Below are 16,129 nucleotides of genomic sequence, written 5' to 3' on the forward strand. Positions count from 1 at the left end.
CAGGAGTGACATATAGAGGACGTGTCAGGTTCCAGAGACAAAACGTCCTGGAGGTTCAACATTTCTCGATTCATTGGATTTCCGATCATCTGAGCGGCTGCAGGTTCGGAGGAGGTGGAAGTTCTTTGGAAAACCGAATCTGACGGCAAGAATCTCCGCGTAAAACTAGGCAAAACTACAGAGCAGCTAAACCCTTTTTTTGTCTTTCAGATGTGAAGTTCACTAGGTTCAGATGTTCACACCTGAGTGAAGCATCTCAGTTTCAGGGCAGTGTCACACATGCTACCGATCGGCCCGTCAGCCGACACCTGAACGCATCACCGTGGGGAAGTTACAGGAGATTAAAGGAGCAGAGAGAACGAGACCGAGCGGTCGTCGTTTCAAATGGTCTTCAGCTGAAGCAACGGTTAGAGATTGGTTCTAAAGTTACACAAGGCAGCGCCGCACGTTGGTGCAGCCGCACTGCGTCAGCCACATCAGCTGACCAAGGTTTTTTACAACAACGGATCGTTTCCTCCATCTTTTTTTAAAAAATAGTTTTGTCTAATGAAAAGAAACGAGTCACGGTCGATGTGCGAGCGTCTAAAAGCAGGTAGCATCGCCGATCTCTTCAACGGCTCTTTACCGCACCGCGATGAGGAGCTCCATCTGATCAAAACGTCTGAACAACATCGACGAGGATCAGCTGAGTCGGAAAACAAAAAACTCTCCGTCTGAAACCAGCTCGAGACTCAAATCTGCTCACGATCACAAACGATTGCTTTTGTCTTTATTTGCAGCGTAAATAAAAAAAATGCAACGTAACGCAACATAGCACAACGTAGCCTAGCGTATCGTATCGTAACATAACATACAACAACGTAACGCAACATCTGCAACATGGAAATTAGCCGACGTGAAACCTGACGATCATTTTACTGATGGTTTTCAGGTTTCATGACGCTCAAGTGATTTGACGTGTTTTGACCAAAACGCCGCCGAACGGACGAGAACCGGATCACATGACCTACATCTGCCTGAAGACACGCCCCCCGGTCCCACCTGATCAGGAAGTCCCTTAGGTTTCATTTCCCCTTTGACCCTTTTTTCGTAGGAAGTGACGGAACTGAATCACGAGTCCCGACAACACAAACAAACAGAACAACTCTTCTTCCTCCTGATTGGACGGAACAACACGCAGAAGAAGAAGAAGAAGCATGACATGTCGTAAGTGCGAAAGTTGTTGCATTCATTGGAAGTGAAGTGTCTACATGGCTTAAAGCTTTGGAGTTCTCAGCGCTCGCTCGAAAACATTTCGTCACCGGCGCGACGGAGACGACGGAGACGACGGAGACGACGATGACGACGATGACGACGATGACGGTGTGGTGATGAAGAGTAGGTGTGGTGATGAAGAGTAGGTGTGGTGATGAAGAGTAGGTGTGACGCCGCCTCCCGCCGTCGTCTCAGCCGGGATTTTTGCATACAATGTAAATCATCTTCATCAACGTCCTGATTTTTCTCATTTTCAAACAAGCCCCTCCCCCAAAGATTTAAAATATTTCATCATGAGCAAGATTTTTTTTACCCATTTTTTTATTTTTTTAATTTTTTTTAGCTTCTTAATTTTGTTTTTGTTTTCGTCTACGTGGCGGTCGTAGTTGTGGTTGTTGCTGAACGGAGGGAGTGTTAGAATGGGAGTTTGCCTCCTCCTCCTGCGGGGGGCGCTGCAGGCTATGACCCGTCCTGCTCTGTGACGTCGTCCTGCGGCTGCTCCTCCAGGCGCCGCGCTCGCTGCTCGCTGTTGATCGTCGGGCTCCGCGAGGATTTCAGCAGCTTCTCCTCGAGCTCGTGCAGCGACGGCTCCTTATACATACAGACTGCAGGGAGGGGGAGGGGGGGCATTGTTAATGTTTGCATCGTCATGTTTTATCAAAAGACAAACAATTGTTCGAACTTGAAGGAAAAGTTCACATTTTGGGAGTTTTCTTTCGTTGTTTTGAGTTTTGACAGATCAACACAAACCGATCGCATTCAAAAAGAGTCCGTGTGAACATCTCACGTGATCAGGATCTTTGTTCAGGAATAGAAGGACAGGTGAGGGGGGGGCAGAGACCAAGCTTCATGTTTCCTGTTAAACGTCCATCTGTGATATTAGAGCTTCACCTTGTCCTCACCACCTTCACCCCCCCCCCCCACACACCCCCCCCACACACCCCCCCACACACACACACACACACACACACACACACACACATACACACACACACACTGTCCTTGTTTCGTCAAGAAGCTAAAATCGGATTCGTGTTTGTGCTAAGCTAGGCTAACCCCTGACGCGTGTGTCTCACCTTCGATGGGCCTCGGGACGAAGTGCGAGCAGGGTTTGGTTTTCTTCACGCGGTTTCCCTTCATGATGACTCCGTCCTTGTTGAGGCCCAGGAACCAGGCGCGACCCGACTCATGCTGCCGGTACAACGTGGACGAGTAGATGACGTAGTAGTTCTCGAACACGGACTCTTTGAACTTACACTCGGCAGTGAACACATCCTGACACACACACACATACACACACACACACACACACAGAAAAAAAAAGTGTAAATTGACAGTGGGGATTCTATTTTGACAACAACAGCCCTGTCTGTCACATCTCCTCCTCTTCCTCCATCACTCCGTCTCCTCCTCTTCCTCCATCACTCCGTCTCCTCCTCTTCCTCCATCACTCCATCTCCTCCCCAGTGCTGAGCACAGTGTCTGAAGAATGGCTTTTTAAAGTTTGATGGAGGAGCAGACATGAATAATGGATGGCGGATGGCGGGTGGATGGACCCGCGGAGGATAAGCAGCTGTTCGTTAAACTCGAGAAAACAACAAAATCATCTGAAGTCTGAGACGTCAGGATCCATCATCTGTCCCGAGGCGTTCCCAGGCCTGATGGGACATGTAGTCCCTCCAGTGAGTTCTGGGTCTCCAACGGACCCTGAACGCAGCATCACCACATCGTCACATGAAAGTGGACGAGCGAGCGTTTCTTACCGATGTGTAGAGGAACCCATCCGTGTTCATGGCCACGTAGAGTCCGGCCTTCACGCCCTGGATGGCCACGACCCTTAACCCCACAGGGATCAGGTTGAACAGAGCTGGGGGGGGGGGGGGGGGGGGGGGGGGGGGGGAGAGAGCAGAGGGGGGAGTTATTCGTTTGAACAGTAAATCGTGTTTTACTGCACGTTCACATCCAGATAAACTGAGAGAATAAAAGGGGGGAGGAGTGATTTAATCCTCAGGGACAAGAGCTGCAGAGTGGGTGATGAAGAGGAGGAGGAGGAAGAGGCCTGTGGCGATGGCTGCTGTTAATCCTCCTTTATTTAACTCAGAGACAGAGATGATCTGAGAAAGAAGGAAACCTGAACCAGCGTCTCCTCCTCTTCATCCTCCTCTTCATCTTCCTCTTCCTCTTCTCATCCTCGATTCTCTTCTCCAGCAGCAGAAGGTTTAATCCTGACAAACCCACAAACATCCATATTGTCTGAAACAGTCTGTCGACAAATAAAGATGGACGACATGAAGTCAAATCACAACGATCGCCCCCTGGTGTCTGGCTGAAGTACAGGTCATAAGCCCCGCCCACAGTCAGTGATTGTCTTTATATACAGTCAGTGATCGTCTTTATATACAGTCACTGATCGTCTATATATACAGTCAGTGATCGTCTTTATATACAGTCACTGATCGTCTTTATATACAGTCACTGATCGTCTATATATACAGTCAATGATCGTCTTTATATACAGTCACTGATCGTCTTTATATACAGTCACTGATCGTCTTTATATACAGTCACTGATCGTCTATATATACAGTCACTGATCGTCTTTATATACAGTCACTGATCGTCTATATATACAGTCAATGATCGTCTTTATATACAGTCACTGATCGTCTATATATACAGTCAGTGATCGTCTTCATATACAGTCAGTGATCGTCTTTACATACAGTCAATGATCGTCTATATATACAGTCAGTGATCGTCTTTACATACAGTCACTGATCGTCTTTACATACAGTCACTGATCGTCTATATATACAGTCATTGATCGTCTATATATACAGTCAGTGATCGTCTTTATATACAGTCACTGATCGTCTTTATATACAGTCACTGATCGTCTATATATACAGTCAATGATCGTCTTTATATACAGTCACTGATCGTCTTTATATACAGTCACTGATCGTCTATATATACAGTCACTGATCGTCTTTATATACAGTCACTGATCGTCTATATATACAGTCACTGATCGTCTTCATATACAGTCAGTGATCGTCTTTATATACAGTCAATGATCGTCTTTATATACAGTCACTGATCGTCTATATATACAGTCACTGATCGTCTTTATATACAGTCACTGATCGTCTATATATACAGTCACTGATCGTCTTTATATACAGTCACTGATCGTCTATATATACAGTCAATGATCGTCTTTATATACAGTCACTGATCGTCTATATATACAGTCACTGATCGTCTATATATACAGTCACTGATCGTCTTCATATACAGTCAGTGATCGTCTTTATATACAGTCAATGATCGTCTATATATACAGTCACTGATCGTCTTCACATACAGTCAGTGATCGTCTTTACATACAGTCAATGATCGTCTATATATACAGTCAGTGATCGTCTTCATATACAGTCACTGATCGTCTTTACATACAGTCAGTGATCGCCTTTATATACAGTCAGTGATCGTCTTCATATACAGTCACTGATCGTCTTTATATACAGTCACTGATCGTCTTTATATACAGTCCCTGATCGTCTTTATATACAGTCACTGATCGTCTTTATATACAGTCCCTGATCGTCTTTATATACAGTCACTGATCGTCTTTATATTCAGTCTCTGATCGTCTTCATATACAGTCAGTGATTGTCTTTATATATAGTCAGTGATCGTCTTCATATACAGTCAGTGATCGTCTTTATATACAGTCAGTGATCGTCTTCATATACAGTCAGTGATCGTCTTTATATACAGTCACTGATCGTCTTTATATTCAGTCTCTGATCGTCTTTATATACAGTCACTGATCGTCTTTATATACAGTCACTGATCGTCTTTATATACAGTCACTGATCGTCTTTATATACAGTCAGTGATCGTCTTTATATACAGTCACTGATCGTCTTTATATTCAGTCTCTGATCGTCTTTATATACAGTCAGTGATTGTCTTTATATACAGTCAGTGATCGTCTTCATATACAGTCACTGATCGTCTTTATATACAGTCAGTGATCGTCTTCATATACAGTCACTGATCGTCTTTATATACAGTCACTGATCGTCTTTATATACAGTCAGTGATCGTCTTCATATACAGTCACTGATCGTCTTTATATACAGTCACTGATCGTCTTTATATACAGTCAGTGATCGTCTTCATATACAGTCAGTGATCGTCTTTATATACAGTCAGTGATCGTCTTTATATACAGTCAGTGATTGTCTTTATATACAGTCACTGATTGTGTTTATATACAGGCGGTGACTCACTGTAGTCACTGTTCTCGTCCTTGTTGCCACTGATGGCTCCATCAGGCTGCATCTGCAGGAAGAATCCCTGCTCACTGAAGAGACGCGTCACGATGCCCTTCAGCTGCGGCTCTGCAACGACAACACACACAGGTCAGAGTCCGGGTCGCGCACACACACACACACACACACACACACACAGACACACACACACACAGACACACACAGACACAGACACACACACACACACACACACACACAGACACACACACAGGTCAGAGTCCGGGTTGCGCACACACACACACACACACACACACACAGACACACACACACAGACACACACACACACACACACACACACACAGACACACACACACACACACGCACACACACACACACACACACGCACACACACACACACACACAGACACACACACACACACACACACAGACACACAGACACACACACACGCACACACACACACACACACACACACACACACACACACACACACCACTCTAAACACTCTCACATTTATTATTCAAGTGCAGAGTTTTATTTTCTGCTCAGATTCCAAAGGTTCGAGCTCCTGAATCTACTTCCTGTACGATATTTCTCACACAGCGGCTGATCGTCACGGTTACATTCAGGTCGATCAGACCAACACTCACACGACGAACACACAGGAACGAACCGGACTTCTCAGTCTGCTCAGCTCAGTGGATCAACTTTGTCCCCGAGTGAGACCTCCGCTAGTTTCAAGTTCTGTTTTTTTCACTCAGGAGTGACTCCTCTCCTCCAGCTGCTCCATAGAGGATCTATGAACAATAAACACACCAGATAGTTGTCGTCCTGTGACCTGATGGAAGAGTGAAGAGATGAACTGATGATGAAGATGATGAACTGATGATGAAGATGATGAAGTGGGACAGAGAAACTCGTCTCTGGCAGAAATAGAACAAAACACAGAGAAACTCATCTGGAGCAAAGTGATGGAGAGAGAGAGAGAGAGAGAGAGAGAGAGAGAGAGAGACGATGTCACTACTAAAGTTTAGTTTTTAAACGCATCACTGTTGCTAAGGTTACGCCTGGCGGTGAAAAAGCCGCTGGTCCACGTGTCAGTGTGAAAACTGCGGGTCGTGTCTAAGTTTGTAAAAGAAGACGCCGCAGACGCCGCCCACGTTCTCTTCTCTGATTGGCTCTCATCTGTCACGACTCCACGTCGCTAACACTTCCTGTCAGGAACAGTTCCACCTCGTCGCCGTCACATCCAAATTCTGGACCCTATACTTAAGAAGTCTCTGTGTTCTAATAGTTGCTAACTCCTGTATTCACGTAGGAAAAGTTACAGTTAGCTAGCTCGCTAGCAATAGCAGCTGAGTCGATCTGCAGCTAGCTAGCTGTCGTAGTAGTAGTTTGCTAGTAGCCAGCTTGCCGTCCTTTTAAAAGAAATATTTATTATCGGTTGTTTTTCCCTTGGTTTGTTTCTAATCTCTTTCCTTTCTTTCTTTTCTGTTCCGGGACCCAGACTTTGACTTTCTTGACAGATCCTCGTGCTAAGTCGTGATGGTAAGTTGTGAGAGGGAGAACCTCAGAGAACCTCCACATGGTTCACGCTCTCAACCAATGTATTCAGACAATTTTGAATTCATGTTATAACACTAATTACTTAGAAAACACTAATTACAAACAAAATTCCAGGCAGATAGTCGCCCCCCAGTGCTACGCCCTTGACCTGGATGGTCACATGACACGTGTTGTCAGGTGCGTCTGTGTCGACGCGGATTATTTCTGATGCGGATCTGAACAACGCACGGACGGAGGTCGGCTCCACGCATAAGATGGTTTGTGATACTTAAAAACATCAAATATATATTTTTTTGTTGATTTCAGATTTCACACAGGAAGACGCAGCAGATGGCGACGGCCCGGTCGAGCAGCAGCTGTAACGTTGTTGGTTTGTTGGTTTGTTGGTTTGTTGGTTTGTTGGTTTGCCAAGAAAAACGAATGAAGCGCCGCTCGCAGCAGCGGGACGTCGGCTGATGAGAGACGCAGGCTTGTAAATGTGTCAGTGGTGGAATCTGTCCGACGCGCCGGCAGACGCGTCCTTGGGAGGAAAACGCCGCTCGACTTTTATCTGGTGATCTGGTGCTCGAGGATCCCACAGCTGCTTCTCGTCTCGGATCATCACAGAATCGTGAATTATTTAAACCATCTATGTAAATATCCGGCATTTAAAACAACTTCAGCCTGGATCCGAAGCGTCTGTACAACGAGAAACTAACCCTCACGTCAACAGTGTCGGCGCTCAAACAGTCGACCCACCTGGTTTCCGGCGGACGGGTCGTTTCTTGCCGCTGCAGAAGCGAACCTTGCTGAAGACGCTGAAGATGTGTCTCTCGCACACAGACCTCGGGTCTTTACTGGGACTCGTGCGTCTCTTGTTGGTGGCGACCTTGTCGCTGTTCAACTCGCGGGCCTGCCGCCTCTGTCGGATCAGGGAGCTGGCGATGGCCGCCGCCATCTCCCCCCACCCCGAGAGGTGGGCGGAGCCACCGAGGACAAAAGATGTATTTGAGTGCGAGAACGTGTTCACTGTCCGGGACACATGCCGTAACCACCGAGCGTCTGACTGATCCGATTGGCTTCGTGGTCACGTCATGACGAGAGAGAAGATCCACATTGAGAAGAAGATGATCACACGTCCATGTTTTCAAAACTCAGAAGAATCTGAAGAATAAAGTTTTGTGCGATTGTTGTCTTCAGGTTTCTTTCCAAAAAAACCCTCCTTAGATCTACAGAAGAATCAGACGAATCAGACGAATCAGAAGAACCAGACGAATCAGAAGAACCAGACGAGAACAATCAGACATTTTCTTGTTTCCCTGACAGACAGTGTGTTTTTCGTGTTCGCGCTCGTCCGCGTCCTGAAGTTCTTGTTTCCACCAGAGGAGGCGACGCAGCTTCAATTATGACGACGAATCACAACAAACCTTTGATTTTCCTTCAGGTGAATCAGAATCGTTGATGACGTCACGCGATTCATAATTTTCCTTCACACACTTGTTTTCGTCTCAATCACAATAATCAATAACGAGGTGAGAAGAGTCTTCACAGAGCGAAGTACAACTTTGACGTCTCCAGTTCCACGAAGATCACGAAAAAAGGACCTTGAGTAGAGATGGTTTCATCAGGTTCTCACTGTTTCATCACGAGTCACAGGAGTCGATTTAGGAGCGAAGATGAAAAGATGAACGAAGGATTTCATCGTTGGCGTCCCCAGAGATTATTGCTCGATCATCAAGCGTCCGTAGCTCGTGGAGTTTGGACGCCGAAGACGATTCCTGGTTTTAAAGGCGACAAACTGTGACGGAAGCACGTGGCTGCAGGAGCCGGTGGCGGCGACGAAACACGCCGCCTCACTCGTCCGTCCGACTCTCACAGACGAGAAGGAAAAAGAACGGCGATGAAGAGAAGTTCAGAAATAATCCCAGAGCGACAAGATAATCCCTCAGAGACGAGTCGGGAAAACACAGAGACTTTTCTTCTGCCTGAGCCGCGTCTTCCTCCTCGTCTTCCTCCTCGTCCTCGTTCTCCTCGCAGCTCGAGAGCTGCTCAATGTGACGAGGGAGGAGGAGAGAGAAAAGAGAGCAGCCGCGAGAGAGAGAGGAACAGTCAGAGAGAGAGAGAGCGAGAGATGGAGAGAGGAGGTGGAGGTGCAGAAGAAGCTCCTAAAAATATTCTGCTCCATGTTTCATGTTTCTCCATCTTCACTCCGTCATTAGATCCAGATCCTCTGGTTTCCAGTCGTGTGTTTATCAAATCAGGTCCACGTGAAAACTCTGCTGCCGGTTACGTAAAAACATAAAACATAAAACTCTCTTCATGCGGCAGAGAGGAGCCTCACAGACACGTCAGAGCTCAGGGACCACATGATCTGATCTGAGGTCTGAGATCTGGTCTGAGACCTGCTCCTCTGGTCTGAGATCTGGTCTGGGACGTGGGATCTGGTCTGAGATCTGGTCTGGGACGTGGGATCTGGTCTGAGATCTGGTCTGAGACCTGCTCCTCTGGTCTGAGATCTGGTCTGGGACGTGGGATATGGTCGGAGATCTGGTCTGAGACCTGCTCATCTGGTCTGGGATCTTGTCTGAGACCTGGTTTGAGATCTGGTTTGAGATCTGATCTGAGATTTGGTCTGAGACCTGCTCCTCTGGTCTGGGATCTGGTCTGAGACCTGGTTTGATATCTGATCTGAGATCTGGTCTGAGACCTGCTCCTCTGGTCTGGGATCTGGTCTGAGACCTGGTTTGATATCTGATCTGAGATCTGGTCTGGGATGTGGGATCTGGTCTGAGATCTGGTCTGAGATCTGGTCTGAGACCTGGTTTGAGATCTGATCTGAGATCTGGTCTGGGGCGTTGGATCTGGTCTGAGATCTGGTCTGAGATCTGGTCTGGGACGTGGGATCTGGTCTGAGACCTGCTCCTCTGGTCTGAGATCTGGTCTGGGACGTGGGATCTGGTCGGAGATCTGGTCTGAGACCTGCTCATCTGGTCTGGGATCTTGTCTGAGACCTGGTTTGAGATCTGGTTTGAGATCTGATCTGAGATTTGGTCTGAGACCTGCTCCTCTGGTCTGGGATCTGGTCTGAGACCTGGTTTGATATCTGATCTGAGATCTGGTCTGAGACCTGCTCCTCTGGTCTGGGATCTGGTCTGAGACCTGGTTTGATATCTGATCTGAGATCTGGTCTGGGATGTGGGATCTGGTCTGAGATCTGGTCTGAGATCTGGTCTGAGACCTGGTTTGAGATCTGATCTGAGATCTGGTCTGGGGCGTTGGATCTGGTCTGAGATCTGGTCTGAGATCTGGTCTGGGACGTGGGATCTGGTCTGAGATCTGGTCTGAGACCTGCTCCTCTGGTCTGAGATCTGGTCTGGGACGTGGGATCTGGTCGGAGATCTGGTCTGAGACCTGCTCATCTGGTCTGGGATCTTGTCTGAGACCTGGTTTGAGATCTGGTTTGAGATCTGATCTGAGATTTGGTCTGAGACCTGCTGCTCTGGTCTGGGATCTGGTCTGAGACCTGGTTTAATATCTGATCTGAGATCTGGTCTGAGACCTGCTCCTCTGGTCTGGGATCTGGTCTGAGACCTGGTTTGATATCTGATCTGAGATCTGGTCTGGGATGTGGGATCTGGTCTGAGATCTGGTCTGAGATCTGGTCTGAGATCTGGTCTGAGACCTGGTTTGAGATCTGATCTGAGATCTGGTCTGGGGCGTTGGATCTGGTCTGAGATCTGGTCTGAGATCTGGTCTGGGACGTAGGATCTGGTCTGAGATCTGGTCTGGGACGTAGTATCTGGTCTGAGACCTGGTCTGGGAGGTAGGATCTGGTCTGAGACCTGGTCTGGGAGGTAGGATCTGGTCTGAGATCTGGTCTGAGACCTGGACTGGTTGCTGAAACCCTCTCTACGCCTGCAGGTGTGAGAACCACTCGACTCTCAGCTGCTGCTGTTTTTTCGAGTAGACGACGTTCCCGATGTTCTGAAACCTTCAGTTTCAACCTTCCAGCCAATCAGGGCTGCAGACTGAGCCTCTGCTCTGATTGGCTGCTGGTGGACGAGTGTCAGCGAGTCTCAATCAGCTGTGAAGAGCTCGTCACACAATCAGCTCCTGAATGGATGAGTCATTGTAATCATCTTCATCAGCATCATCGTCATCACAACACTCTGTCTCCTCTCTCCTTCCCGGTCAGTTCTGCTTGGTCTGGATCGGTTCTGTTCCGCTCTGCGTTCCTGATTTCACCTTCGTCGTTCTCTCGGACACATTTCATTGAACATTCTGTCCTTACGAGTCATTCGCATGCATGTGGGTCCAGCATCACAAAGTCCGGGGCCGACCCCTCGTGTTTCTGGAACCGAGGCCGACGCCTCGTGTTTCTGGGCCGACGCGTCCGGCAGGTTTCATGGTTCTGAGCAGGATTAACGTCGTCACTGCACCGTCACGCTGGATGTAGGCCTCCGCCCCTCAGCAGATGGAAAAACCAGGTCAGCGGCTTTAATTACCGTTGTGTATTTGCGTCCTCGTACCTGCAGCAGTGGGACCGACGGCAGAGAAACACCTTCATCTTCCACGTGATGTCCCAGTCGGACCACTTCCTGCTCCTCAGAGGATCGACCACATCAACCACAACATCACCACATCTGTTTGACCTGGTCTCACAGACTCCAAAGAACTATCATGTCATTCTGATGACTTCATATCACACACACACACACACACACACACACTCTCCTGCTGGGTGTTAATGAGCCGTGGGATCGATTGTGGTGCCGCCACAGTGGATTTCCTACCCTTCAGAAACTACACATTTTTTACAGTGTAGATTCTGACGTCACTGTGACGGCACAGATCTAAAGAGGCCGTGACGAACTGACACCAGAGGAGGCAGCGGAGTGTCACGAAGAAGAGGAAGAAGAGGAAGAAGAAGAGGTGTCAACAAACATTAATAAACACGTGATCTATGGTTTTATGTGATGAAATGTTGATCAAATGTAATTAAATGGAGAAAAAAACACTCAGCTGTTTCTGAACTCTGTCACTTCCTGTCAGAGGACAGAGTCTCCATCTTGGTTCTGCACATGTTTTATCCAAACACCAACACAATGAAGTCACTGATCCCACACACACACACACACACACACGCTGACGCATTCACACGCTGCAGCTAAACCCAGACAGAAGAAGAAACACATGTGGGCGGCAGAGAGGACGGCTGCTGGATGTTCACACCAAACAAAGACACTTGCTGCAACACAAGCAGAAACACACACACACACAATAAATCCAAAACACAAAGTCCGGTTTCTGCTGACGACTCATCAAAATCATCTCAATCCTGGATTTGAGTCTGAGACTCTGGTTTTCCTTAAAGGAACAATCCAACATGTTCTCTGTTCTGTACAGAGACAGGTGTTAGCTTAGCTTAGCACAAAGACTGGAAGCAGGGGGAAACTGTTAGCCAACAGCCCACAAGTCAGATTTGTTCTCACTGACTGTAAACAAAGATGGACGACATGAAGCCAGATCGTCATGATCCTGATCGCCCCCTGGTGTCTGGCTGCAGTTAAGGTCATAAGCCCCGCCCCTCCATGTTAGCCGATGGGACAAATCAAAGTAGATATAGTCACCGATCATCTTTAGATAAAGTCATTGTTCGTCCATTGATCGTCTTTATATAAAGTCATTGTTCGTCTATTGATCGTCTTTATATAAAGTCATTGTTCGTCCATTGATCGTCTTTATATAGTCATTGATCGTCTATTGATCGTCTTTATATAAAGTCATTGATCGTCTATTGATCGTCTTTATATAAAGTCATTGTTCGTCTATTGATCGTCTTTATATAAAGTCATTGTTCGTCTATTGATCGTCTTTATATAAAGTCATTGTTCGTCCATTGATCGTCTTTATATAGTCATTGATCGTCTATTGATCGTCTTTATATAAAGTCATTGATCGTCTATTGATCGTCTTTATATAAAGTCATTGTTCGTCTATTGATCGTCTTTATATAAAGTCATTGTTCGTCTATTGATCGTCTTTATATAAAGTCATTGATCGCCTATTGATCGTCTTTATATAAAGTCATTGATCGTCTATTGATCGTCTTTATATAAAGTCATTGATCGTCTATTGATCGTCTTTATATAAAGTCATTGTTCGTCTATTGATCGTCTTTATATAAAGTCATTGATCGTCTATTGATCGTCTTTATATAAAGCCATTGTTCGTCTATTGATCGTCTTTATATAAAGTCATTGATCGTCTATTGATCGTCTTTATATAAAGTCATTGTTCGTCTATTGATCGTCTTTATATAAAGTCATTGTTCGTCTATTGATCGTCTTTATATAAAGTCATTGTTCGTCTATTGATCGTCTTTATATAAAGTCATTGTTCGTCTATTGATCGTCTTTATATAAAGCCATTGTTCGTCTATTGATCGTCTTTATATAAAGTCATTGATCGTCTATTGATCGTCTTTATATAAAGTCATTGTTCGTCTATTGATCGTCTTTATATAAAGTCATTGTTCGTCTATTGATCGTCTTTATATAAAGTCATTGTTCGTCTATTGATCGTCTTTATATAAAGTCATTGATCGTCTTTTGATCGTCTTTATATAAAGTCATTGATCGCCTCATCTTCCTCTGAACCCTGATCCAGATGTTAGTCATCACACTGTCTCTGTCTTCGTTATCAATAAATTTTGAATCAGAGCTGAACCAATCAGCTGCTGTCATTCACTGAGCTCAGCCTGTGACAGAAGACTGGAGAGACACCCCCATCTTCTGGACGTCAGGAGAACTGCAGCCCACACATTGCTGCTAATACTACTACTACTATTAATACTACTACTATCACTAATACTACTATCAATACTACTATTAATACTAGTACTATCAATACATCTACTATCAATATTGCTACTATCACGACTACTACTATTAATACTACTTATATCACTACTAACAATATGAATACTACTACTATTAATATTAATACTACTATTAATTCCAGTACTATCAATACATATACTAAAAAATACTGCTACTATCACGACTACTACTATTAATATTACTACTATTGATATTAATACTACATCTACAATTAATACTACTACTACTAATATTAACACTACTACAACTATCAATACATCTACTTTCAATACTACCAATATTAATACTACAGGTATCAATACTACCACTAATTATACTAGTACTATTATTACTACCACTATCAATACTACTAATACTAATATTAATACTACTAATATTATCAATACTACGATTATTAATACTACTACTATTAATACTACTTATATTAATACTGTTCTTACTGTAACTGTAGAAGCTGTGATGTGATTTTATTTCTCCTCAGTTTGTTCATCATCTTATTCCACAGATTATCTCTCTCTCACGCTGTGTGTGTTTGTGTGAGAGTGTGTGTGTGTGTGTGTGTGTTAAATGTTTGATGTGAAATAAATAATTCATATTCAGCTTGTGCAAAATTCATGATCCTGAAAAACAACAAGCTGCTTCTTAAAGGAGCTATGACACACACACGCACACACTCTCTCTCTCTCTTTCTCTCTCGCTCTGTCAGCGTGACGTTGTGAAGCTGAGTGTGACCACCAGAGGGAGACAGAGAGACGCAGACAGAACCGACGTCCTCATTCGGACTGAAATACATAAACACATGTGCAGACTTGTAAAACATGAAATGTCCAACGCTCAGATTCTGTTTGTGTGTCAAACGTCTGAACTCTGTGAATATACGACGTGTTGAAAGACCGAGGAAGCTCACAGCTGCTCAGACCGAAATACACCACACTAAATAAAACATCACACACGCACACGCACACACACGAGGGTGTCGGAGGTTATCTGAGTTCCTGTCACATGTCACGGAGCTAAAAATGTTCTTGTCTGTTTTTCACAGATCTGGAAATTGTCGACAGTTGATACGTTTGTTGTTTCATTTCTTGACGCTAAAAAACCTCAGAGAGTTTCTGACGTCTTCTTGAATAGTGAGTTGTCGTGGTGAAGCAGTGAGGGATCATGGGAGTTGTAGTGGTTGATCGCTTCACATCCAGACGTCCCACGACTCAAATCCTTCGTCCGCCACAAATATAGTCAAAAACCACCGAGATCTAAAAAGTGTGTCGTTAAAATGTGACTTCAAAATGGATCAAACGTCAGGAGACGTGACGCCACCGACAGGCGAGCAAATGAAACGCACCGTTTGAAGAAACAGAGCTGGATGTTAATTATGTGACCTTTATATTATAATATTAACTGTACTATGAAAAAGATTACATATACAGGAAATATCATGTCATTGTCTGAGCACTGACAGCTGAGTGTTTATATTTATAATCATTAAATTATTTCCGGGTGATTTAACTCTATTTGTATTTTTTCTAGCTTCTCCACATAGCTTCTCCTGTTAGCCTCTTGATTTAGCTTCTCCACATAGCTTCTCCCGTTAGCCTCTTGTTTTAGCTTCTCCACATAGCTTCTCCTGTTAGCCTCTTGTTTTAGCTTCTCCACATAGCTTCTCCTGTTAGCCTCTTGATTTAGCTTCTCCACATAGCTTCTCCCGTTAGCCTCTTGTTTTAGCTTCTCCACATAGCTTCTCCTGTTAGCCTCTTGATTTAGCTTCTCCACATAGCTTTTCCTGTTAGCCTCTTGATTTAGCTTCTCCACATAGCTTCTCCCGTTAGCCTCTTGTTTTAGCTTCTCCACATAGCTTCTCCTGTTAGCCTCTTGATTTAGCTTCTCCACATAGCTTCTCCCGTTAGCCTCTTGTTTTAGCTTCTCCACATAGCTTCTCCTGTTAGCCTCTTGTTTTAGCTTCTCCACATAGCTTCTCCTGTTAGCCTCTTGATTTAGCTTCTCCACATAGCTTCTCCTGTTAGCCTCTTATTTTAGCTTCCCTGTTAGTCTCTCATGTTAGCCTCTATTGTTAGCGTCCACATAGCCTCTAATGTTAGCCTCTTGTCTTAGCTTCTACTGTTAGCTTC

General features: G+C 45.1%; 1 protein-coding gene across 6 annotated transcripts in view; it reads right to left on the bottom strand.

Annotated features, from left to right (window-relative positions):
• Positions 1–531: 531 nt before the first annotated feature.
• The window catches only part of LOC118298650 (fibroblast growth factor 12-like), a 23,151-nt gene continuing 7,553 nt past the window's right edge, over positions 532–16,129 (bottom strand). For 5 of the 6 annotated variants that reach the window (XM_035622005.2, XM_035622007.2, XM_035622006.2 and 2 more), the window contains 4 exons: positions 5,556–5,666; positions 3,018–3,121; positions 2,331–2,529; positions 532–1,859 (listed from right to left, as the gene is read on the bottom strand). In XM_035622005.2, coding sequence (XP_035477898.1) covers positions 1,714–1,859; positions 2,331–2,529; positions 3,018–3,121; positions 5,556–5,666 — 560 coding nt within the window. In that variant the 3' untranslated portion in view covers positions 532–1,713. Of the gene's footprint in view, positions 1,860–2,330; positions 2,530–3,017; positions 3,122–5,555; positions 5,667–7,860; positions 8,076–16,129 lie in introns of those variants that run through there. The other variant, XM_035622003.2, reaches the window with a different exon arrangement.

This window comes from Scophthalmus maximus, chromosome 11 (assembly GCF_022379125.1).
Source record: "Scophthalmus maximus strain ysfricsl-2021 chromosome 11, ASM2237912v1, whole genome shotgun sequence".
Lineage (NCBI taxonomy): Eukaryota > Metazoa > Chordata > Actinopteri > Pleuronectiformes > Scophthalmidae > Scophthalmus > Scophthalmus maximus.